Genomic DNA, 26770 nt, shown 5'->3' with positions numbered 1-26770 from the left:
ACAACAATTGTGATAAAATATGCGAATTCAGTTCTCACACTTCAGCCAGTATCTCACTTCACAGAAACTGACTTGAGAAGGGTTCGTAACGGCTTTGCGACACCAGTGACACATTTGCAGCTATTTTGAGAGAAATTTTGTCACACAAATTTTTTGAACATGTTCAAAATTTCAGCGACGAAGGAGCGACACTTTGCGACTCATGCGAGGAAATTGAGAAGCCCTGCGAATGTTTCAAGACACTTTTGAAACTCTCTCACGAATGACGTTCGCAATTTTTCGCAAGCTGTCACAGCCCAGTGAGATACTGGCTTAATGGGAAACTACTCTTGTACAGTAATTACACATTTATAAACAACAAAGACAAAAAAACCCCACAGCTAAACAAAGCTGTATGCTTTATCAACACTGAGCTCTATATAAAATCTGGAGAGCGCTTAGGCTTGTCAGAGTGAAGCCATCTGGCCGCCATCTTCCCACTCGCATTGCGTGTATTTGGCTTACATGTTAAACCATCGTATCTGATCAAATTTGCCCCAAGGAAAGTATTTCCTGACTTTTTCCCCCTTTCATTATCTCCTCTTATTTTCTTAACTTTACCCACATTCCCTACATATCTTTATAGCGCTCTCCTTCACTGTTATTGTTTTTTTTTCCTTTTTCAGTCCAGTATCTGATCTTTTTTTTGAACGGCTCTTTTTTCAGAGATTATTTCAGTTTTTGTTTCATGCAGTGTATCTTTCTCTTTCCTATCTATCTATCTATCTATCTATCTATCTATCTATCTATCTATCTATCTATCTATCTATCTATCTATCTATCTATCTATCACCTCACCTCACCCTACCCCACCCCACCCCACCCCACCCGGGACAAAGTCCACCAGGGGGCGCGGTGTTGTTTTCGGTCGGCTTTCTTTGTTTCTTTGTTTTTTTGTTAACGGTATTAAGGGGAAATGGCTGGACCAATCTTCATGAAACTTTCAGGATAGATGGGCATTGGTCTCAAATAGAACCTCCAACATTTTAAGGGTCATCCGGTCAAGGTCACCAAAAAGGTCAAAATCGTTTTTGTTGTGGCTACCGCCTCATATTGAGGTATTTCACTCACGTGACCAAGTCATGTGATGCTGCCATTTTGGACGGCACGGCTCGAATCAGTTTGAATGCGAGGAAGGCGACAAACGAAAAACAAAAGAAAAAGGAGCGAGATGCAGAAAACACCTTCACTATCCAGCGACGTAGGGCATTTACAGGGCGAGCAGAGGGAGAGGTATTTGCAAAAATTGAGGTTAGCAGGCTTAGAGAACGACGTTTACCTGCTTCCACCAGGATTGTTCACTGACGTACGGAAGTACACGAAGCCCTCGTCTTTACCTGACTTCGGCCCACATGATCTGTATACCTATGTCGTTAAAAACCCATCGCCATACACATTTATTGATCTGAAAGCGTATAAGAGTTTGGATGCCTACAAATATTTTGTGTCAGGCTGGGTAACATGCCTCCATCAGCGGGTCGTCCCTGGAGCCGGTGGTCGCCATCTGATTACAGCTAAGGTTTGTTCACATTTTCATTTACTTTCGGTCCTCAGGATAAACAAAATGTTATTAAATGTCATTGAAATAACTTCTTAGTCTGTTGAGACATGGCCCGTTATAAATTTGCTGTTACCAGGCAATGACCAAGAACTGTATTATTAGGGTCGGTGTCTGTGTTGTAGCAGTGTACTAGCAGCTAGCTGTTAGCACTAGCTAATGTCAACAACATAGTAGCTAGTATGTTACTGTAGCAATGTTTACGTTCAGTCATTTGGATGACTGTTAAAACCTTTCAGTCTCAAGTTTTTCCTTTACTGGATTTACTAGTTTACTGAGCTAGCGCTCTCCGGCCAGGCCGGGAGCCATCGCGCGCTCTCCGTCCGAGCCGGGAGCCATCGCGCGCTCTCCGTCCGAGCCGGGAGCCATCGCGCGCTCTCCGTCCGAGCCGGGAGCCATCGCGCGCTCTCCGTCCGAGCCGCGAGCCATCGCGCGCTCTCCGTCCGAGCCGCGAGCCATCGCGCGCTCTCCGTCCGAGCCGGGAGCCATCGCGCGCTCTCCGTCCGAGCCGGGAGCCATCGCGCGCTCTCCGTCCGAGCCGGGAGCCATCGCGCGCTCTCCGTCCGAGCCGCGAGCCATCGCGCGCTCTCCGTCCGAGCCGCGAGCCATCGCGCGCTCTCCGTCCGAGCCGGGAGCCATCGCGCGCTCTCCGTCCGAGCCGGGAGCCATCGCGCGCTCTCCGTCCGAGCCGGGAGCCATCGCGCGCTCTCCGTCCGAGCCGCGAGCCATCGCGCGCTCACCGGCCGAGCCGCGAGCAATCGCGCGCTAGCTCAGTAAACTAGTAAATCCAGTAAAGGAAAAACTTGAGACTGAAAGGTTTTAACAGTCATCCAAATGACTGAACGTAAATATTGCTACAGTAACATACTAGCTACTGTTGTTGACATTAGCTAGCTTGCCGTCCAAAATGGTGGACACCGGGGCGTCACGTGACCCTGTGACGTCAGGTGAAATACCTCAATAGAGGCGCTACGCACTATGTCATCGTGCTGTAAGAATGTAAGAGTGTAACAACCATGCACTACGCATGCGCATATACGTGTTCTGATTAAAATGGCCAGTGAATGAATACAGTTCGGTTCACCATTTCAATAAATGGACGAGACTAAAGAAATTGCTTTCAGACATGTTCATGCTTATGACAGAGGGAAAATGCATTCCACTGAGCTCTAGGACCAGGCCATATCCGGGAAATAAGAGTTTCAGTCATGGCAACAGTGTGTGTGTGTCGGCCTCAGTTCGGAAGTTTCAGTCTCGAAAACTGTAAGATTTAAGAGTAGAATAATATAAAGTACAGACATTTGGTATATTTTACTTCTGTGATTTTTAAATTGTTCATTTTTGCATTATGCTTCATTTTTGTGGCTACTGCTTCATAGAGTAAATATACAGTATATGCTATATTTACTGTATGAACAGAGTATCAGAAAACAATTTTATTTATCAGCAGTAGCCACATGTACCCATAGGGTACCTATTTTTTTTTTCGTGATATCTTCCTTCCTATTCATCAAAAGTGTGACTGGGTGAGGTTTGTTTTGCCTGGCAACACTTATTATCTCATCTCATTATCTCTAGCCGCTTTATCCTGTTCTACAGGGTCGCAGGCAAGCTGGAGCCTATCCCAGCTGACTACGGGCGAAAGGCGGGGTACACCCTGGACAAGTCGCCAGGTCATCACAGGGCTGACACATAGACACAGACAACCATTCACACTCACATTCACACCTACGGTCAATTTAGAGTCACCAGTTAACCTAACCTGCATGTCTTTGGACTGTGGGGGAAACCGGAGCACCCGGAGGAAACCCACGCGGACACTGGGAGAACATGCAAACTCCGCACAGAAAGGCCCTCGCCGGCCCCGGGGCTCGAACCCAGGACCTTCTTGCTGTGAGGCGACAGCGCTAACCACTACACCACCGTGCCGCCCTACACTTATTATTATTATTATTATTATAATACCAACACAAAGTCTCTGCAATACTTCATTTCTATTGAGGACAGTTGTTGAAACAGGATTATTTTCTCATGTTATTTGCCATTTTCACTTCATTCTCACAATCATGTCTTAACGGTATTTATTGGTCATATTGGTCGCAAGCTTCATGAATATTGTGACAGTGAATTATGTGACCAATAAATACTGTTAAGACATGACTGTAAGAATGAAGTGAAAATGGCAAATAACATGAGAAAATAATCCTGTTTCATCAACTGTCCTCAATAGAAAGGAAGTATTGCACAGACTTCGTGTTGGTATAACAAACAAACAAACAAATAAATAAAAAGGAAGAAGAAATATATGAAAGAGAAAAGTACATTGTATAAGAGAAAAACTGAAATAATCTTTGCTGAAATATTTACAGTGATAAAAGAGCTGTTCTAAAAAAAGATCAGTGACTAGACTGGAAAAGGAAAAAAACAATAACAGTGAAGGGGAGAGTTGTAAAGATATGTAAGGAATGTGGGTAAAGTGAAGAAAATAAGCGGAGATAATGAAAGGGAAAAAAAGTCAGGTGATACTTTTCTTGGGGCAAATTTGATCGAATACGACGGTTAAACATATAAGCCAAATACACGTGATGTGACTGGTAATATGGCGGCCAGATGGCTTCACTCGCCTCTACAGCGGTGAACAGGCTCTGAGCTCTCCAGATTTTATATAGAGCTCAGTGGTTATCACCCATTGCACCCAGAAGCGCAACAATCAATCATGTGCTTCCCAGCTGCAATGCATTCTGGGAAATGCAGTTGAAAATCTCTTCGTGCTTTATTATTTTATATTGCGCGATCAAGGAAGAAAGACTGCATCTCTCTCTCTCTGTTCAGCTGTGGTAGTATCTGTGGTGTGTTGACATCGATCCAACTTTACAAAGTGAAGTCAGAGAGAATTGAGGCAGAGCCACTGATCTCGCCAAAGATCTGGATTGCTCATTGGCCAGTCAGAGTGTAGCCATCTGGCGGCCATATTACGTACCAAGCACATCGGATTGGTCCGGTTATATCTCTGCCTCAGAAGCTACAAAAAACTGGACATATTATTCATCTAATTGTTGAGAAAAAAGCACACAAACTGGACATGCTATTAATACACGCATGTGTATGTGTACGTGTGTGTGTGTGTGTGTGTGTGTGAGAATGATTGATTTTTGTGAGGGTGTTTGTATTTTAATCATAATGTAGTTTTCAATACATTTTATCATCATGGATACATTCAGGAAGATTACTGCAGATTTTATTATTATTATTATTATACTACCAAATAGAAAATACATGCGGGCGGCATGTATAGTAGCTAACCACTACATGCGGGTGTAGTGGTTAGCGCTGTCGCCTCACAGCAAGAAGGTCTGGGTTCGAGCCCCGTGGCCGGCGAGGGCCTTTCTGTGCGGAGTTTGCATGTTCTCCCCGTGTCCGCGTGGGTTTCCTCCGGGTGCTCCGGTTTCCCCCACAGTCCAAAGACATGCAGGTTAGGTGTGTTACGACTGTAGGTGTGAATGTGAGTGTGAATGATTGTCTGTGTCTATGTGTCAGCCCTGTGATGACCTGGCAACTTGTCCAGGGTGTACCCCGCCTTTCGCCCGTAGTCAGCTGGGATAGGCTCCAGCTTGCCTGCGACCCTGTAGAACAGGATAAAGCGGCTAGAGATAATGAGATGAGATGAGAAAATACGTGCATAACAGAGTAGAAAGCAAAGTGTACATTACAACATGACAGAACAATTCTGGTTTACACAGAAATGGAGACAGCATGTGGGTCAGGGTCCACAAAAGTAAAGTCATTTCCTGTTGCCTGGAGGCATGTGAACTCTCAACTGCTGTTCCAGATCAGCAAGAAAAAAAATATATAAACAAATACATTCTATTGCACAGAATGAAAAATGAAATGAAACTAATCTGGAGAGTTACATGGAGATATTATAAATTAACTATTTAGAAACAGATTCATACCAATCTGTAGCTACAGTATACTTACAAATTATGTGTAATCAATCAATAATATAATAATACAATTAAACAAGTCCCATATTAATTACAATTTACTGCATAATTATAACAAAAGCAAATTATCCTAATACTCCATTTATTAGAAAACATTTCCATTCAAATTATTATTGACAAAACATTAAAAAAATTGACATAAATTTCAAAAAACCTAAATAACATCAGGCAATATCTATTTATAACTGTCAAACAAAAATAAGATCAATATTACAATTCAGCAGTATAAAAAAGCCAGTGTGTATGAAAGAAAATGATATGTGAGATATTCGTGTGAGCACTGAGGAATAATCTATAAGTTATTAAACTCTTTCAGGATCGATTCATGTGCGATATGAATTATGTGACCAATAAATACTGTTAAGACATGACTGTGAGAATGACGTGAAAATGGCAAATAACACGAGAAAATAATCCTGTTTCAACAACTGTCGTAAATACAAAGGAAGAAGAAATATATGAAAGAGAAAGATGCACTGTGTAAGAGAAAAACTGAAACAATCCCTGTAAAAATAATTACAGTCGCCAAAGAACCATTCAAAAAAAAAATATCAGAGACTGAACTGGAAAAAGACAAAAACCCAATAACAATGAAGGGGCATAATGTTCAATAATATGGTTTTGTATATACAGTATTTTATACCTTTTCTTAGTGAGTCAAGCCTTGTTATTCTTGTTTTAATTTATTTCTCATTTGTGTCATTTAACTGAAAATATGAACATATGTGTAGAAATACTTTACATAAGAACTCGTAAAAAGTAGTTTAATCCTACCTTTACACAGAAGAATAAAGGCCACAGGAAGAATCTCTGAGAAATGCTGTAGTACACTGGCAAATGGATGTTATGAACAAAGCAGACAAAACTCACTTGTGTTTCTTGTCATTCACACTGAAAAAAAGGCATTATTGGGGTTGTAGAATTTGCATATATTTAATGTATGAACCTTACATGATTTATTCGTGTTCCCTCTGGACATAAACAAAATCATGTGGACCTAACTTATTCTTTGAGCATGTCAAATCCATAAGTTTTTGTCATGTTGGGGGTGAAGGAAAAAGTTATGTTTACTCAGCTCCGCCTACTGAACATGCAGGTGCACGCCCTGGCACATGTAGCTGAGATGAAGTTAACGGAATTGGCGTTTTTCATATTACTGGCTCTGAAGACATTGCAGGGTGGCATGTGAAGATTTGCTCCACAATTTAAGGTAAAAGCACTTGATTCTTAATCTTGAGTGGCTTATCCGAATATTTTATCAAGCATGTGTTTTTTACAAGCAGATAGTTGCCCTATCTAATAACATAGCACAAGGATATAACTCTCGGGATTGTGGCCTTTGGTGTGGTGTCGTCGTCGTATGCGAATGGTGTGTATTTTACCCTATTGACATGTTTTATAGCGAATTAATTTTATCCTCTGGAAACTGTTATGCTACTTTAGAGCGTGGAAAGTGTAGCCTGTCTCTAAGCTAGCTAGTTGTTGTTGGCGCCAAGGAGGCATGTCTGTCTACCAAGAGTAATGTATTGAAAACCCTTTGAAAACTTGCTTTTATTTTGTGAAAAACATAAGTGTAAACCCTTAAACTGCACAGGTTGCTCTACACAACTTTGTGTTTGTGTACGAAGACTGTTAAACGCGTGCAGAGTGCAGATTGTATTGTAAGTGAGGGCGTTGTGAATTTAGTGAAGGCTAGTGAACGTTAGCAGGGTTAACTATGCTAATCCTCGGCACAAAAGGCAAGCCCACGTTTTGCATTTTCTGTGGGATGTAGTGTAGTTAGTCCTTGTACTGTCTTCAATTAGCACAGGGTGAACATAATTTATGGACAAAACGGTGACGGCATTAAAAGAAGAATAAAAACGAAATCGCTAAAGCAGGCATGAAAATGGCACACGTGTCCACTGAAAAGAATTGTGAATGTCCAAGTCTGAAGGATTTTGATGCTAGTTGGTTAGAGATTTACACCACACTTAGGTTAAAAGCTCAGCTTATTATAGCACTATTACAGCACAGTAATGCTAATTGGACAGAATAAGGAATGGTAAACTTAATTAATGGTTATGCTTAAATACATTTTGAAATGTGTTTATATTGTTGTGTGTTTGTTGTGTGTCTGTGTTCATTTACTGCAGGGATGGGCAACTGGCGGGCCGCATGCGGCCCGCCTCTGGCCCGCCTCCTTACTCAGTGCGGCCCGTAGATCATTTATTAATTATCAGGGAAAAAAATTAACCGCGGCCTTTTTTTTTTTACAGTTGTAATTACACTGTTGACCGATAGAGGGCGCTTCCCTTAGCTCGCGGTGCGAAAGGAAGCCACGTCATTACGTCGCTGCATACGCCATGTACGTCGTTGTATACATCATGTACGTCGTTGTATACGTCATTACGTCACTGTATACGTCAGTTACGTCGCTACGTTTGCATAAACCTTGGCGCGAATATCAAAGCAAAAACAACACGGAAGAAGCAGCAACAACAACAATAATAATAATAATGGATGACTTCGCGTTTGTACAGCTGCTGCTTCTCGTCGCTTAAAAATGGTGATCTTTCGCGGTCTTGTTATTGTTGTTGGTCTTAACAACTCCGCCCCCCCGCTGATGTAAGCGGTTCTTTCCTCTGGGCCAGCAGAGAGTTGGTGCTAGCCTGGAACCAGTTTTTCTGGCCCCAGAGCCAGTTCTTTGTCATTGGAAACAGAAAACCCGGTTCCAAACTAAGCACTGGCCCCGAACCAGCCCTGGAACTGCTTTGGTGGAAAAGGGGCAACACATGTTTGGGAGCACTTACATTTGTGAGAGCAGCTTTTCAACAATGAAGCACATTAAGTCAAAAGAGAGGAACAGATTCACGGATGATGCTCTTTTTCATTTGATGCGGATTGGATGCACAAAGATTGACATTGATATCCAGTCTATTGTGCGCCAGCAGGCAAAACCACAAGTATCTCATTAAGTTGCACTTAATGTTGGGCTGCTGTGTTTTTAGTTTTGTGCCTCATTGAATTTGAGCCCTTTGCACTTTGTTTCTTTTAAAACAAACTTGTGTTTGTCGTTTAACAAGACGAGCATTATGTTAAAAATGCATTTCAGTGTGGAAAATATTAAATAAATGTATGTTGGTTCAATAAACATACAGACATAAGAATATACAAATATTTTGTTCTTATTTAAAATTATTTTGTAACTTCTCTCATATCTGATTAGTTGAAGTGTGCGGTCATGTGGCCCTCTGATGGTGGTGATGAAAAATTGTGGCCCTCTTTATCATGCAAGTTGCCCATCGCTGATTTACTGTATTGGACCAAATATTAATCCCTTTCTCTTTCTCACAGTAAATGTGGCAGTGCAAGGCATGTCCGTCAGCTGTTCAAAGTAGGTCTGATCTTCTTGCCCATTACAAACTCCATCATCCCCACTTTGGCTGCACCACAAACTACCCCTGCACATATACAGATTGTCCCTGTACTTTTAAAACATGGAACACTCTGATTGTCCATCAAAGTAGAGTGCACGGCACACAAGTTGTTCAGACTTTAGATGAGTTAACTACCTTCTCTTGTCATATATGTAAATGTTGCAGTTTGCCCAACGAAAGGGAGTATTTCATTCACATCAACACACACCTGAAGAAAAATGAAGTTGTGTCTTGCATGTTCACAGACTGTAATTTTCGAACAAGTGTTTATGGCACATTTAAGTCACACAAGAGTCGCCACCATAATCCACATAGCATAGCTGATTTTAGACCTGAAATTGTGAAGAGAACTACTGTACCCTCAACATCATCTGATTTGGGTGTGGCAGAGGGTGTAGAAGAGATTGTTCCACCTGTAGAGCAAACAATCCCTCACAGTCAAGTTCCAAATACACTTCAGAAGCAGCTTGCTGCAGCTTTATTGAAATTGGAACATTTGGTGCATGTGCCTGGTACAGCAGTTGATGATTTTTTACAGGACCTCCACTTCTTACTAACCACTGCATCAGCTTCACTCTTTCAGGACTTATTAAATACAATATTTGAACGTCACAACCTACAGGTTGATGACTCGGTGGTAACTGAAATAGTCACAGCAGCGATATCTAATCCTGTTCATAAAGCCATTGAAAAGGGTGGCACACTCAGTACCACATATCAACGATAACCTACTATAACCTACTATAAGAAAGAATTCAGCATTGTGGAACCAGTTACTTATACACTAGACCACAAGAAAAAACACACTTTTCAGTATGTCCCCCTTCTTAAGTCTTTGCAGAACACACTGAACTGCCAGGTGATACTTGATAAAGTCATTGACAACCATAGAGGTCAGCGGGAAACTCAGCTCAAGCCTTTGTTTGAATTAAGGTCCCCTGAAGATGGTGTATATTTCAGGAGTAATGCTTTTTTGAATTCTGATGAATTGAGATTATCATTGCGCCTGTTTGTTGACGACTTTGAAACTTGCAATCCATTGGGGACTTCTCGAAACAAACAGAATGTAACAGTGGCACATTAACGATAAAATTTAGTATTTACTCGACTACGCCACCTAGGGTGGGGGAGGACCACCTAGGAAAATAAAATTACCCCCCCAATTTAATAATACCAGGACACAGGTTCAAAACACTCTTAGGCAGGAGTCAAGTTCAAGTTCATATCAAGTTCAAGCTCATTTATTCTTTTCACAGGGTATAAAACGTTAAGAGCAGTGTACAATAAATACAGGTTGACTGATCAGGCCAAACCAGTTTAATAACAATGTTCAAGAATAGAAACGAGTTCACGTATGTACACCTTGAGTCAGTCATACACCAATCAGAGGGCTACAATATTCCATACACATAATACATCCAGTAGCCTAACAAATCAACATCATAAAAATACATACAAGTGTGCAACAATGCAGGTGGTTGTGCAAAAGCCAGCTACAAGAGAAGTCAAGATGATAAGTATGGCACTAACCCTAGTGTGATACCCTAAGGCATATAATTACAGAGAGAATGTGGCCAACCACATTCACACGGCACACACACACGGCACGGCACGTACGGGAGGGGGGACTGCCCCCAATGTCACAGAACACCCTGGTACGGGGTGGGGCAATAGTGCTACTCTTACAAGGGTGGCACAGGAATGAGGCTAGCCAGTAGCAGCACGGTAAAAAGGGACAGCAGAAGACCAAGAAAAACCACACGAAAATAAAAGAAAACACACTTCAACTAAAACTAAGAAACACTACAAACAAATAATCATAAACACTGCAGACAAATAACAATAATCACCCAAGTGCACAGCGCGATGGAAAAGTGAGAAAATCCGCCACCTGAAGTCCGGCGTGCTATGGCGATGCCTCTGCACCTGCCCAGAGGAGAGAGAAAGAGAAGACACTCAATGGCAAGTATTACAGATTCTACTGCGTGGTACTGATTACATACACCATAAGGAGCAGATGTGACTTAACTTTGTATAGCAGTAGAGAGGGGGGCTAAGCCAGCCTCACGATGGCAGGGAACGATATGTACAATAGCCTCCCGTGCCGTGCCTAGGGTAAGACACTCACAACCACACACGCACACACACACACACACACACACACACACACACACACACACACACACACACACACACACACATACTGTGACAAAGCCTCACAGATACACAAACAGGAGACTGGTGCCCCAGCTCCGGACGAAGGGCCAGAGAAAACAATAAAATAAACAAAACAAAATTAACCAAAACAACAAAAATCAATCAAATCAAATAATCAGCAGTCCAAAGTAGGATGGGCAGGTGAACCGGAAATGGCAAAATTGCTACGGCGACAAAACAGCAACCCCCCATGGCTGCATTACAATCCCCCTGCAATAGACAGACACCCAGTAAGAACTAGCACTGTAGATAATTGGTGATTTGCTAACCAAGAGGAAGAAATAAGTAGCCCACTCACGGCATAGATCCACGTTTCGGTCACGTCACACTAAGACCACACACTAAAAGAAGTGAGGGCAAATTAGTGACCAATGGTGTCGTAATAATCGATGTGACGAACACAAAAATAGAGCCGACTTACCTTTCACTGACTGTGGTCAAACCCACATGAGCCAACCCCTCGGCCACTCCAAACCCAACGATTTAGTAACAGCCAAGCAGGTCTGCAATAGGGCCCAGGCGATGGGGCGAAACGCCAATTCACAAAGAAGTTGTACAACAAGCACAGATGCAGTAGCTAAACGCGCTGAAGTGAAAATAGATCCACAGCAGGGTGCAGTTCCAACATGGATGTGACTAGAAGCGGGATATAGTCGCAAAGTCAGCTCCCGAACCACTAGACAATACAGTGAGCGGACATATCAAACAGTACTAATATTAAATGCCTACCTGAAAGCACCGAACCTCCCGGATAATGTTCCCAGCCAGCAGCAACCCACACACCAGCCGGCGTTGTTTTTGCTCCCAGCACAACAGCAGGACGGAAAGAGACCAACGTCACGTCCCAGAGCCAAATTTATCAACGTAAAAGTCCCTGGTACTCACGGCTCAACCAACCACAAAAAGGAGCAAGTAACTAGTCAGCTTCAGATTGGAGGGCATTGCCCAATCTGTCACATTCTACCCCCCCTTCTTGTGTTGGCACCCCGACGACAGCCGGCGTACCCACAGGACTGTTAGCCCCTGGAGCGGTGGAGCTAGTTTCAGCCATCGAGGGTGGAGAAAGCAGTTCGTTTGGCCGAATTACCGACCTTGGAAGGTGGTGCACATTGGAGTGCTGTCCTGCTGTGGAGCGGGAAGTACGTCGCTGGGCTGCTGAGGTTGTTCCCAACTCAGCATCGCCGGTTACAGCACCAGAGGAAGACGCCAAAGCTTGGGGTGGGGACCCAAGCACTGGATGAGCGACAGCAGTGAAAGGGTCATGGTCCGCAACTTGAGGTGGGGACCCACGGGTTGGGGATGCAACCACGATCGGTGGTGGGTCACGGATCACGAGTACGAGTTGTTCCTCCCCCTGTGACTGCTCACCAGGGGGAGCAGCAACACTCGAAGATGGAACCTCGGGCAACGGTGCGGCGTAAGCCAAGGGGAACTGTGGTTTCAACTGATCACGATGGACATTATGGGCTTTCTGGAGATTGCCTACTGGTGCGATGGTATAAACAGCTCCGTTCCCCGTGGGTGCTCGGAGTACCTAATACGAGTCTGAGCTCCAATGATCCTGGATCTTACATCGACCCCTGACGCTATGATCCCTCATGTAAACCAGTTGGCCCTCCCTTAGAGGACCCTCCTGAACCTGACCATCATGACGGTCCTTCCGCCGATCCGCTGCAGCCACTAGCCGGTCTCGAGCCCCTTGGAAGGCCAATCTCAGCCTAGTTTGATGTTCGAGAATCCAATTCTGGACTGTCCCTGGCACTGGCTCGGGAACCCTCCCCAGAAGGAAGTCAATAGGAAGGGTGGGCTCTCGTCCAAACATAAGAAAGTACGGAGACTCTCCTGTAGTAGGATGAGGAGTGGTGTTATAGCAGTACACTACCTGCGGAAGACACGACACCCAGTCATGCTTTCGAGTGGTGGGTATGGTCCGGAGCAGGTTATGGAGGGTCCTGTTAAACCGCTCACATTGTCCGTTACCTGAAGGATGATACGGGGTGGTCCTGGATTTCGCGACACCGTACAGCTCACAAAGCTGCCGAATAAGCCCGCTCTCAAACGACCTGCCCTGATCGGAGTGAATGCGACTCGGCACCCCGAACCGATAGAACCACTTGTGCAGCAGTACCTGGGCCACAGTTTGGGCCCGCTGGTCACGAGTGGGCACAGCTTGTGTGTACTTGCTAAATACGTCAGTCATGACAAGTACATTTTCCACCCCATTCGTTGTTAGCTCCAGCTGGGTGAAATCGATTGCCAGGATTTCGTTAGGCCTGGAAGCGAGAAGGTGGCCCATGAAGCTGTATGAAGCAGAACCAGAATCTTTCGCCAGCTGGCACCGGCTACATTCCCGGCACCATTGCTGGATGTCCGACAACAGACCCGGCCAGAAACAACGCAGCCGCACCAACTCGGCTGTGCGCTCCACTCCCTGGTGGCCGTGATCTTGGTGAAGCTGCTGTAGGACCTCCCCTTGAAGGGTAGCGGGCAAAAGAACCTGAAGAAATTCCTCCTTCCCGTCCAGCCTGAAGACTCGACGATATAGTACACCCTCCTGTTCCACCAGACGAGACCATTGCCTCACAAAGCCCAATACTCGCTTTGAAGCCACCAGTCTCTCCTCTGGTGTGGGTAGAGTGCCCCTCCGCCAGAACATTAGCAAAGACCCCAACACAGGGTCAGCTTCTTGGAGGAACTGAATCTCCTGAGCTGAACGTTGGGGGAACACGGACATGGAGCACTGTGTTACTGACTCCAATGGCAACACCGGCAGTTGCTGCAAGGCAGTAGGTACGACGGTGCCCGGCAACACATACTCTCCCAGACTGGCCCCAGACATATACTGTCTGGATAGGGCATCGGCGTTCTTATTGCTACGGCCCGACCGGTACTTAATCTCAAAATTGAAGGCAGCCAGCTGGGCAGCCCACCGATGTTCTGTGGCCCCCAACTTGGCGGAATGCAGGTAGCTCAGAGGGTTGTTATCCGTAAATACTACACATTGCTGGCCCAGGAGGTATTCTCTAAATTTTTCGGTCATGGCCCACTTGAGTGCGAGAAATTCTAGCTTCATAGAGCTATAATTACTCATATTACGCTCCGTGGGCCTAAGACCTCTGCTGGCATAAGCCACCGGACGGACGGCCCCATCCTGTTCTTGGGAGAGAACGGCGCCAAGGCCACTGTGGCTGGCGTCAACCTCTAAAATGAAAGGCTTGGAGAAATCGGCATAAGCCAGGATGGGTGCGGAGACCAGCCTAGCCTTCAGAGCCTCAAAGCTATCCTCGCACTGCCCTGTCCAAGCGGTCCCCAAGTCCTGGCTAGCCCTCCGCTTGCCTTTCCCATTGGAGAGGTCAGCAACCAACTTGTGCAGCGGGCCGGCCAGTTTAGAGAAGCCCTCCACAAACCGGCGGTAATATCCCACAAAGCCAAGAAAAGACCTCAATTCGGAGACATGACTGGGACGCTTCCAAGTTGCCACTGCTTCGATCTTTGCTGGATCGGTAGCGACCCCTTCATGGGATATCACATGTCCAAGATAGTTAACCTGTCTTCGGAAGAAAGCACATTTTTCCAGCTTGGCCTTTAACCCCTCATTATGAAGACGGCCCAACACTGTCTCCAGACGTTGCAAGTGCTGTTGGACGGAAGAGGAGAAGATGATAATATCGTCCAGGTAAAGTAGGAGGGACTGGCACTGCTGGTCCCCAAACATCCTCTGCATGAGGCGTTGGAAGGTACCCGGAGCATTACAAAGCCCAAAAGGCATCCTGTTCCATTCGAATAGACCAAATGGGGTACAGAATGCCGTTTTGGGCCTGTCCTGCTCCGAGACCGGGACCTGGTTATAGCCACTAGCCAGGTCCAGCGTGGAGAACCACTGGGCCCCAGCTAGGGCATCCAGGCTCTCCTCAATTCGAGGTAGGGGGAAGGAGTCCTTCCGTGTCTTGCTATTCAGCAAGCGGTAATCTACGCACATGCGCAGGCTACCGTCTTTCTTTTTAGCCAAGACAATGGGCGAGGCATACGGACTGCTACTCTCCCGAATGACCTGCGACTCCACTAGCTGATTTATATGGGCCTTGACTGCATCATAATCTGAAGGTGGAATACGCCGGTATCGCTGCCGAACAGGGGCTTCGTCCAATAACGGAATGCTATGAAACACTAGCTGTGTACATCCCAGGTCACCCTCATGGGTGGAGAACACTGTGTGGTAACGAGTCAACAGGCTCCTAGCCTCAACCTGCTCCTGTTCTGACAGGGCAGACAGGTCCACGTTAGCCAGCCGATCCGCAGGATCCACTGATGCTACTTGGGAGGAAAGCGCCACCCAAGCAGATGGAACCTCTGAAACTCCAGCGGGCAGGCTGACTATCTCGGCACTGGTGAGAGACCCCAAGTTGGCACGTGGGCAAAGCAATACATTGGTCACCCCAACGTTCACCACAGGTACGAATGCGGTGCCCTGATGTACCTGCACTAAACAGGGTGAAGCCAGCAACCCAGCCGGCAATCCCGACTCTAATGGCTCAAACAGCGTGGTCTGACCTGAAAGCTGCTCGGAACAGGTGCTAGCCATGAACCGCATAGTCCCACTGCCGATCCGGACTGCCTGTGGACCCCTCACACGAACAGCCCCAGATCGAACTGATGGGACATGAACCGCGGCTTGGTGGCAACGCTGTAAAGCCTCGATGACAGGACCTGGGGCCCGGGAGACAGACGGAGAACGAAACAATGCCAGACCATGGGCGCCGAAAAGTTCTTGGTAGCACCGGCTGATCACATCCATTCCGATGACCCCAGGGACACCGGGTGGACCGCCCTGTAGATCCTTCACAATCAACACTCCGCACCGTGGTACTACCTTGCTGCACAAAACGACATCCAATTCCAAGTAGCCTATATAGGGAATAGCTAGGCCCTTGGCAGCCTTCAGTTGTAGCCAATGGCAAGACTGCAGGCGCTCCTGACCCCAAGGCTTGAATTGACGCAAAAAGAAACTTTCGGTGACTGTGGACACCATTGAACCAGTGTCCAACAAGCAGGGAACCGACACCCCACCAATGACAACATCAAGAGTTGGACATGATGACATGAGAGTGGAGACCTCACCTCGGGAGGAGCCAGCAAAGACCCCAACTGAGCTGTGGCTCGGCAGCTCAGTGGGTTTCAGTTTCCCGACTGCTGGGAAGAAAAGGGAGCCCCTCCCACGTTGGAGGGTTGCCCAGAACTCGAATGGGCTCGCGGCCGGAAAGGAACTCTTGGTCCATCGCACTCTCTCGCAAAATGCCCTGGTTGCTGGCACCTCCTACATATCAAAGGCCCAGTGCGTGGGGGGCGACTCTGCACTGGTGCCTGCTGTAGGGAAGCCACTGCTTGTGTTAGCCAATCTAGCTGCTCCTGTTGCTTTTTGAAGAGTTCTTTCCACTCGGAATCACTGGTTGCTGCGGGCGCCGAAGAGGCTATGGGGGAACGGCCTTGCATGCCATATTGTACGCCATAAGCAGCTGGCAAGGAAAAGCTTCGCGCCCTAGCTCCACCAGGAAGTCCTTCCTGTTCCCACCTGATGGCTTCTTTACGCGCTTCCAAGAGTGTTGCTTCAGGTGTACGCCGAGCGAACTGCTTCAACTCTCGATGAAGGCTATTGTCCAAAACATGTTCGATAAATTGATCACGAAGAAGAACTTCAGAGTTGGGCACACCATTAGGCGCACGTCTCTGAACCTGATCCATTAAATCCATAAGGGCTAAAGAAAATTCTTGTAACGTCTCACCCTCCTGCTGTTGCCAGGAGAAAAAGGCTTGCTGTAGTGTTACATAGGATTGGCTACAACCATAAAGCTCTCGCAAAACATCCAAAATCTTCTCAGAGTCTCTTCGCTCGGTAGGAGGGCGGTACTTGATCTCATCTTTCACCTCACCTTCTAAATGATCATAAATGAAGTCAGCCTGATCAACGAGAGGCAACCGTTTAGACCGCATACAAGCCTGCACTTCTTCAATCCATTCGACAATCTTAAGCCCTGTCCTACCATTAAATTTTGGACACTTACGGTCTCTAGGGATGACTACAACGCGCTCTGCACCCACCTGAGGTATTGGAGTAGGCTCTGCAGCTGCCTTCTGTGGTTGTCCCGAGTCAGTAGCTGGCCATTGACTGAGGCGCTCATTTTCAGCAGTCAACTGGGCAATCCGGTCTCTCAATTGTTGCATTTCCTCCTCCATCTCAACAATACCACCAATACCAACAACCCAACCCCCTACCTCAAAGCAGTCTCAACTGGCCTAATGGGAAGTTGCTGTTCTGCTGCCAAACCAGACCTCGAGCCACGCCGGTCCACGATCCCCGCTCCTGATAAACAAAAAAAAAACAAATTAAAGTAACACCAGCACTCAATACACTCGTTTCAATTTCTGCCTTAAGAGTGCAATCCTGCTGACTACGCCAGTTGTAACAGTGGCACGTTAACGATAAAATTTAGTATTTACTCGACTACGCCACCTAGGGTGGGGGAGGACCACCTAGGAAAATAAAATTACCCCCCCAATTTAATAATACCAGGACACAGGTTCAAAACACTCTTAGGCAGGAGTCAAGTTCAAGTTCATATCAAGCTAATTTATTCTTTTCACAGGGTATAAAACGTTAAGAGCAGTGTACAATAAATACAGGTTGACTGATCAGGCCAAACCAGTTTAATAACAATGTTCAAGAATAGAAACGAGTTCACATATGTACACCTTGAGTCAGTCATACACCAATCAGAGGGCTACAATATTCCATACACATAATACATCCAGTAGCCTAACAAATCAACATCATAAAAATACATACAAGTGTGCAACAATGCAGGTGGTTGTGCAAAAGCCAGCTACAAGAGAAGTCAAGATGATAAGTATGGCACTAACCCTAGTGTGATACCCTAAGGCATATAATTACAGAGAGAATGTGGCCAACCACATTCACACGGCACACCCACACGGCACGGCACGTACGGGAGGGGGGACTGCCCCCAATGTCACAGAACACCCTGGTACGGGGTGGGGCAATAGTGCTACTCTTACAAGGGTGGCACAGGAATGAGGCTAGCCAGTAGCAGCACGGTAAAAAGGGACAGCAGAAGACCAAGAAAAACCACACGAAAATAAAAGAAAACACACTTCAACTAAAACTAAGAAACACTGCAAACAAATAATCATAAACACTGCAGACAAATAACAATAATCACCCAAGTGCACAGCGCGATGGAAAAGTGAGAAAATCCGGCGTGCTATGGCGACGCCTCCGCACCTGCCCAGAGGAGAGAGAAAGAGAAGACACTCAATGGCAAGTATTACAGATTCTACTGCATGGTACTGATTACATACACCATAAGGAGCAGATGTGACTTAACTTTGTATAGCAGTAGAGAGGGGGCTAAGCCAGCCTCACGATGGCAGGGAACGATATGTACAATAGCCTCCCGTGCCGTGCCTAGGGTAAGACACACACACGCACACACACACACATACTGTGACAAAGCCTCACAGATACACAAACAGGAGACTGGTGCCCCAGCTCCGGACGGAGGGCCAGAGAAAACAATAAAATAAACAAAACAAAATTAACCAAAACAACAAAAATCAATCAAATCAAATAATCAGCAGTCCAAAGTAGGATGGGCAGGTGAACCGGAAATGGCAAAATTGCTACGGCGACAAAACAGCAACCCCCCATGGCTGCATTACAATCCGCCTGCAATAGACAGACACCCAGTAAGAACTAGCACTGTAGATAATTGGTGATTTGCTAACCAGGAGGAAGAAATAAGTAGCCCACTCACGGCATAGATCCACGTTTCGGTCACGTCACACTAAGACCACACACTAAAAGAAGTGAGGGCAAATTAGTGACCAATGGTGTCGTAATAATTGATGTGACGAACACAAAAATAGAGCCGACTTACCTTTCACTGACTGCGGTCAAACCCACATGAGCCAACCCCTCGGCCACTCCAAACCCAACGATTTAGTAACAGCCAAGCAGGTCTGCAATAGGGCCCAGGCGATGGGGCGAAACGCCAATTCACAAAGAAGTTGTACAACAAGCACAGATGCAGTAGCTAAATGCGCTGAAGTGAAAATAGATCCACAGCAGGGTGCAGTTCCAACATGGACGTGACTAGAAGCGGGATATAGTCGCAAAGTCAGCTCCCGAACCACTAGACAATACAGCGAGTGGACATATCAAACAGTACTAATATTAAATGCCTACCTGAAAGCACCGAACCTCCCGGATAATGTTCCCAGCCAGCAGCAACCCACACACCAGCCGGCGTTGTTTTTGCTCCCAGCACAACAGCAGGACGGAAAGAGACCAATGTCATGTCCCAGAGCCAAATTTATCAACGTAAAAGTCCCTGGTACTCACGGCTCAACCAACCACAAAAAGGAGCAAGTAACTAGTCAGCGTCAGACTGGAGGGCATTGCCCAATCTGTCACAAGAAGCTTTGTGGAATTTATTGGGTTTTAGGCAACCTACCACCTGGTTCCCACTCATCATTATCATCAATATTTCTTACAGTACTTTGCAAGAGTGTTGATGTAAAAACATATGGTTTTGACAAAGTGTTAGAACCTCTCCTGCGAGATGTGAAAGTACTGGAAGACTTTGGCGTGTATGTACCTTTGTTAGGCAAGTGTCTTAAAGGCACACTACATTGTGTCGTGGCAGATAATTTAGGTGCACACAGTATCGCAGGCTTCGTTGAGAATTTTTCAGGCGAATATTTCTGTCGGTTTTGCACTGCAAAACGTGGTGAAACACAATCCAGCCCTTTGACATCTGGTGCTTTAAGCCTCAGAACGAAAGAGTGTTATACTTCTCACGTTAAAGCTGCTCTTGAGACTAATGTGCATTGCTGTGGAGTGAAAAGAGAGTGTGTTTTGACAAAAACCCTGTCTCATTTTCATGTCGTCTCTGGATATCCTCCAGATGTTGCACATGATCTTCTTGAAGGGATTGTTCCCGTCGAGCTTGCATACTGCTTGGGGTCAATGATATCAAAGAAGCTTTTTACACTGCATGATTTGAATCAAGCTATCTTGGCTTTCCCTTATAAGTGGTCAGATAAAACAAACAAACCCCATGTGCTGCCACAGAACATCTCTAGTCGGAAAAGTATTGGTGGAAATGCTCACGAAAATTGGTGCCTTTTACGGCTCCTGCCATTTTTGATTGGCTCCTTTGTTCCAGATGATGAGCCGGCATGGCTGGTATTAATGGATCTCAAAGACATTGCTGAGCTTGTTTTTGGCCCAGTACACAACGATGAATCAATTTCATACCTTCACAGCAAAATAATTGAGCACAGGACCAGATATAAGGCATTGTTCCCTGATGTTCAACTCCTTCCAAAGCACCATTTAGTAGAGCTTTATCCTGTCTTGATGAGGAATTTCGGCCCTCTAGTTGTACTCTGGACACTTCGATTTGAAGCGAAACATGGCTTTTTCAAGCAGGTTGTGAAGCACACACATTGCTTTAAGAATGTGCCACTGACTTTGGCCTCGAAACACCAATATATGCTTGGTTTTCACATGAATTCCCCCTCATATGGTCAATCTACCCTTGATGTACCCCATGTGTCCACTGTACCAGTCAGTGTCCTGAAGGAGGACGTGGCACAGGCTTTTAGGGCAAAATTTCCCAGTGCATCTGTGGTGCACCTTGCCAAGAAGGCATGCAGCAGTGGCATACTCTATGAAAAAGGGATGATAGTAACTTATGGATCAGTAAGTGGATTGACAGAGTTTGCTGAAATCATTCAGATGTGTGTTGAAAATGAACAGCTGCTCCTCTTTCTCAAATTACTTTGTGGGTGGTATAATGGGCACTACAGAGCCTTTGAGCTGAGTGTGTCACCAGCAAGAGAATTAAAGTTTGTGACTATCACTGACCTCTGTGACCCTTATCCATTGGCTGATTACTTTGTTGGATCAAGTCGCATGGTTGCGTTAAAAAGACATATCCTCATTAAAGGTTAGTTGAATTTAAGTTTTGTTATATAAATGCCCTTTTACTTTATCTTTTTGTTGCAAGTCTTCACATTGCAGTTGAATTTATGTGCAATATTGATTGTTAAGAATTTGGGGAGACCTGGGGCAGTAGCAATGCGATGGTTTCCACATGCAGGTTTTCTTCACTAGAAACAAGTTATAGTGATACTTATACATGCTTAGTTGGATTCCTATTGCAGACAAAAAGCAAACAGATTGCATAAGCGCTTCAGGATGTATTGAAATAAAACTAAGCTACATTCGTAACCACATATTGCACACCATTCCACAGGTAGAATGCTGTACTAATCATTAAAAAGACTTTAAAACAGTACTACACTACTACGACATTAGAGTCTTTAGTAATACATTACGAACTGGTCAATGCCATTCTGTTAACAGCAAATACTGTATATAACAGGGGCCTTATCTTAATGCATTAAAAACAATCATTTTATTAAAACTGGATTTACACTGCATTTGTAATGTGTTACAACCATCCCCAACCAATGTTGCAACTGTCTCCAGTACTGTGGGCAACTGCAACATTTGCCAACTTGCATTCAAATACAAATTGTGAAGAATATAGATGTAAGGTTATTGTATGAAAAAAAAAATCCAAAATGTTTGAGTAACAGAACCAAATGCAAAAAGTGTTGCAACTGTCTCCGGTCAACCCAACCTTATTAACAAGGATGGTGTCTTTCTACGTATTTAACTGTTCATATTTTTTATTGTCTTGGCAGACTGGCCATGAGTTCTCCAGCAATACTGAAAATTGTTCTGGCGGACAACACGTGCCAAAGATTGACATTCCCAAGTGGACTTCCTGGAGCAATAGAGGACCTGGTTTGTGAAGTAAAGAGACAGTGTGGTTTAACATCCAATTTCAGACTACAGTTCATGGACCCACTGTTTGGGAATGACTTTATGAACCTTACTTCCATGAATGAAGTACAAGATAGAGGGACAATTAGAATAGTTCCAGATACTTTCATGTGTATGAATACTACTCGCCCCATCTCCACTGCTGCTCCCTCCACGATTTCTGATTTTGAGGGGCCCTCATCCCCATCGCTTAGCAGTGCTGACACGGATGTAATCTCTTCCCCAGATTCTGAGCCATCTCGGTCAAGGTCACTTTGGCCTTCCACCTTCCACTGCCCGATGTTTTCTTACGATGCTGAATTGAAACTCCAGAAGGCAAATGCAGTGTACAGGGAGACGCGTACTTTGCTTTGTGCAGACGCAGACCCGAAACTTAAATCAGACATTCTCCATGGACTAACTCAAGAAATAGTCAAGTATGGTGTTTCTGCCACGGATAGGCAGTTTAGCATGGTTGGGAAAGCGCTCATTTCCAAGCACCCTTGCCTAGCTGAGGAAAACTCATTCACTGGATATGCAGGGTGGAAAATTAGCCTGAAGAACAAACTGGCAATGTACCATTCTCGTTTGAGGAAACTGGGATGTCCAGAGGTAATGATCAACTCTGTTCAGAGGACACCAGGAGTCAAAACAAGTCCTGCTCTTGGCATTAAAAAACCGAAGAGATCTGAAGTCAACTACTGCCCAGCTTACCCTACAGGAGAAAATGATATGTCCCTTGAGAAACTTCGAGTGGAACTTACGTACGACGTTCAGACGAAAAATAGCAGAGAGATAAAGATGAAAATGGAGAAGACTTTTGCTTACCGGAGAAAAGAAGTCGTTTGCAATGCACCCATGATCCATGAGGTCCAGCAAAGATGGCCAGCCCTCTTTGATGTACACGAGGTAAGGCAATATAACTGCAAACTGACTGATTCTGAAATGAAGTTGGCTAAAGCAAACGTGGTTCATGGAAATGGGTTGTGTTTAGTACAATTTGTGTGCATTGTTAGTATGTATCAATTTCCTTTACAAATAACTGTGAAAATTAAGGTTGGTTGGGAGATGCTGGAAAAACCTTTGAGCAAGATGAATTTGAAAACATGTTTCTGTAGCCTCCCTGAAGGCTCACCTTCAGGGGAGAGATGTGGAACATGCATGGCATTATTCAAAAATCTTGAATGGGATGCTCAAAACTATTGGATAGTGTTTTCTGACTTGTTCATTCCACAGGAGGCTAACAATTCTTTGTGTCTGAGCATTTCATTAATGGGGTGAAATTAGAGTTTGAGGGGGATTCAAGCAATAATACCAGTATGCCTCTTTGTTCATTGTTTTCAGATCAATGCCGAATTCAAACGGATTACGACAATACCCTTACAGTCCAAATTTCTTTCGCAGTTAGACATACTATCTGACAAGCTTGTGAAGCTTTTCAAGAAGAGAGCTGGCCAGATTGGCACACATCTAAAGAGAGTTTTGTCATCAATTACTCAGGTAAGAATAGCCTCACTATTGTGGGATGAAAATTGCAGTGATGTGTGTAGTGAAGTAAATGGTTTGTCTGATAAAATGTTGTTGTTCCCTCATCCCTCTTTACTTAGGATGGTGATGGTTATGCTGATGCTGACGATGTTGATGTTGGGCGGGAGTGCCTGCTGAAAGCGCTGTACATTTACCTCAATGAGGACCCGAGCAATCTTATTCGAGAACTTGTGGTAAGTGTAAATTGTCCCATTTTTTAGACTGACTCTAAAAAAAAGTAGTCAGTTAACATTTTGGGTTATGTTTGGCTTTCTGCAAAGTTGCACAGCGTCCGCTTTAGTGGCCCCTGTGTTTACAAACTTAAGCCCATCATCAAATGGCTGATATCCCTGTAAAGCCAAGACCCTGTAGAATTTTGTTGATGGAACTACTCAAGTATTGATTTTCAATTCACCCCTGGAGATGCCCACATTTCTGTCCAGTTGACCTGCATTGTCTTGGAAACACGCGTGAGAGTCACAGGTCCAGTGAGGCTATATGTCAAAGGGCATCTTTTTTGTTATGATGGGCCCAGCCTAACGCCACAAGTTGGGTAGCTAATGTGGTTTTCAAATTCACCAATATCTCTCTCTTTATTTCACTATTGCCCATGCACAGGGAAGAGATTGTGGACATTTGGCACAATATGCAATACACACTTCACATGTTAGCACCGGTGATATTTATTCTGTTTTTATAGTTTTATGTCCTCTGAATACAGCTGAGCATACACACATCATTTAATTTCTATAATGTCCCATTAAAAGATGAGAGGGTGTGCACTCACTTCTGGCGGGGGGGGGGGAGTAAAGCTGATCCAATCCGTTATAGAAACGGAATGCTCTATGGAAGTTCAATGTATGGATATGTTTTTAATAGATTTGTTCTCATTCTCCCATTCTCACTATATCATTTTATCTTACTTTGCAGGAAGAAGATGAAAGTCAGATTCAGAGAGCAATGGAAGAAACAACGGTGGGGATTTTTGTCGTGAAGCGCCACATCTTCGACCATCCTGACATTGGGATCATCCTGGAGGGGCAGCAGGTATTGCTGGAACTGGACAATGTGGCTTTAGCAGCAGCAACGCTGTTTGGGCTCATTTATGCTTTAAATCTGGATTACCCTAAAGAACTCAAATATACATTTGAGGTTCTGCAGAAGATCATCATGGAGCTGGAGGGCACCATCATGTCAAAAAAATGCCAAGCCCTGTTAAAAAGACTCCAACTGTGATGCTTCTTTCTTCCAATTGCTAAAACACAATTTTGTGAGTTTCGCTATTGTGCAGTAAGTTCTGTTTTTCTGTGTAAGCAATCGGAAAGAAACTTGAATACTTAATACTGAACGTGAATACAAAATGTTTTGTTATAGCTAAATAAATCAATGGAATTTTGCACAACTGATTGGAAGGAAGAAAAATATGTTCACAAAAGAAACCTTTTTCTCCACATTTTTCTGTTAAGCAGACATTGAGCTTAAAAACTTGCACATCTGCAGGCATGTATTTTTTTTCCTTTTTTTCTCTAATTGTGGGGAAAACAGCAATGTATACAGCAGCTGCGGCCTTTCTACCTCTCTCTTTCTATTTGCATTCCTGTGTTCAACTTTTGATGGCATTGCACTTGTATTTTCAGAGGACTTCCTGGACTGGATATTTAAATCAGTCTTTCCCCACCAAAGTGTTGTAGGCATTAAAGTGTGTATGTGTTAAAATCATTTTCTTTCAGTTGGTTGCAATGTCTTGCAATTTTTAAGTGAACGGAATATGTAAAGTTTGCCTGCAGACGTTTGCCATTTTCTTGGGAAATGCATTGAGGTTGCTATTGGGCTTTATTTTACGTTTATGTTTCACCTAGGGTCTGGAAAATGCGTTAATGTGTGACATTTTTTTGTGTTAAGCAGACATTGAGCTTAAAATATGCACATCTGCAGGTATGTACAGTATCTCTCTAATTTTTGTTCAGATTAGGGGATAACAGTAATGTATACATTGGTTGCGGCCTTTCTACCTCTTTCTGTTTGCGTCCTGCTCAACATTTAAAGGCATTGCACTGTCTTGTATTTTCAAAGGACTTCCTGGACTGGATAATTTAATATCGGTCTGTCGCTGTGGAAGTGTTGTAGGCCTTTTTTCAGTTTGTTGCAATGACATGCAATTTTGAAATGTGCAAGGCAAAGGATATGTTTAAAAAAATCCACAATTGTTGCCATTACCTTGGGAAATGCCTTCAAGCTTTTAAAGGGCTTTATATTTCTTTTTCAACTGGTTACAAGGCCATGTCAGTTTGACATCTCATCAGCTGCGTGCAAATGGTTAAATAAATGTTCGTAATTTCTACTCCGGTTGTGGTTGATTGTATGACCTTATTGAGGAAGATGATGTTTTAGAAATAATGTTAGTTTGACATACAATAGTTTTTAAAACATAGCATGAAAAAATCTTCTACATCGGTTGCACACATAAACATTATGTCCGTCAAAACAAAAAAAATCATGTTTGACTGATAAAAATCTTGTACATCGGTTGCACATACAAAAATTATGTCCGTCAAAACAAAAAAAATCATGTTTGACTGATAAAAATCTTTTGCATCAGTTTCACATATAAAAATTATGTTGATCAACACAAAAAAATTTTGTTTGACTGAACATGACTTAATTGGTCTTAGTGGATATGATTTTAATAAGTGCAACCGATGTACAAGATTTTTTTGTGTTAATTTAACAGGCCATTTTTTTCAGTGCAGGTTTACCTCATCTGCTGAAGTTCAGAACAGGGTTTCTTTTTTCACTTTCACTTTAATATTATTTACTGGATGCTACGATATTATTATTTACTATAAATAAATGAGAAACCCCCCAGAAATTCTAAAGTCATACAGGCATGTGAAAAAATTAGGACACCTCATGAAATCCTGTGTATTTTAAAATATATTTGGACATATGGGTATTTAATGTAAATTTTAATTAAAATGAGGGATCCAAGTAATATAACTAAACAATAAAAAAATAAGAAAAGCCTTTTTAAAACTTTCTGTAAAATTTAATTAAAAAATAATGCAATTTCTGGTGAGGAATAAATTAGGACACC

The 26770-nt window shown here is 44.2% G+C and overlaps 2 protein-coding genes across 3 annotated transcripts; one reads left to right on the top strand and one right to left on the bottom strand.

The window, feature by feature from the left end:
• Nucleotides 1–8253: 8253 nt before the first annotated feature.
• LOC132888716 (uncharacterized) lies at nt 8254–24930 on the top strand. Of its 2 annotated transcripts, none has more exons than XM_060924793.1 (5): nt 8254–8977; nt 22029–23058; nt 23554–23649; nt 23757–23870; nt 24607–24930. In XM_060924793.1, the coding sequence occupies exons 1-5, from the start codon at nt 8838–8840 to the stop codon at nt 24910–24912; spliced, it is 1686 nt and encodes a 561-aa protein (XP_060780776.1). In that variant the 5' UTR covers nt 8254–8837; the 3' UTR covers nt 24913–24930. The 2 variants fall into 2 exon arrangements, with proteins under 2 accessions (XP_060780776.1, XP_060780775.1); XM_060924792.1 differs by having other exon boundaries at nt 23494–23649.
• On the bottom strand, nt 10927–17468 carry LOC132888512 (uncharacterized). Its single transcript, XM_060924535.1, has 4 exons — nt 16556–17468; nt 12810–16427; nt 12243–12719; nt 10927–10946 (listed from the first exon to the last, which is right to left on the bottom strand). The coding sequence occupies exons 1-4, from the start codon at nt 17466–17468 to the stop codon at nt 10927–10929; spliced, it is 5028 nt and encodes a 1675-aa protein (XP_060780518.1).
• Nucleotides 24931–26770: the final 1840 nt, after the last annotated feature.

This window comes from Neoarius graeffei, chromosome 7 (genome assembly GCF_027579695.1).
Source record: "Neoarius graeffei isolate fNeoGra1 chromosome 7, fNeoGra1.pri, whole genome shotgun sequence".
NCBI lineage: Eukaryota > Metazoa > Chordata > Actinopteri > Siluriformes > Ariidae > Neoarius > Neoarius graeffei.
The sequence above is the reverse complement of the archived record's forward strand: the minus strand, read 5'-3'. Positions and strand labels throughout refer to the sequence as shown.

What these genes read in the sequence shown, in the direction of transcription:
- LOC132888716 (XM_060924792.1), top strand. Translation starts at nt 8,838, where the DNA reads ATGGTGGTGATGAAAAATTGTGGCCCTCTTTATCATGCAAGTTGCCCA. An exon ending in ATGTCCGTCAGCTGTTCAAA is followed by an intron (nt 8,978 to 22,028) that starts GTAGGTCTGATC and finishes TTGTCTTGGCAG; the next exon opens with ACTGGCCATGAGTTCTCCAG. An exon ending in ATCTTATTCGAGAACTTGTG is followed by an intron (nt 23,871 to 24,606) that starts GTAAGTGTAAAT and finishes CTTACTTTGCAG; the next exon opens with GAAGAAGATGAAAGTCAGAT.
- LOC132888512 (XM_060924535.1), bottom strand. Translation starts at nt 17,468, where the DNA reads ATGGAGGAGGAAATGCAACAATTGAGAGACCGGATTGCCCAGTTGACT. An exon ending in ACGCACTGGGCCTTTGATAT is followed by an intron (nt 16,428 to 16,555) that starts GTAGGAGGTGCC and finishes TTTTCTTCCCAG; the next exon opens with CAGTCGGGAAACTGAAACCC. An exon ending in TCATAGCGTCAGGGGTCGAT is followed by an intron (nt 12,720 to 12,809) that starts GTAAGATCCAGG and finishes TCGCACCAGTAG; the next exon opens with GCAATCTCCAGAAAGCCCAT.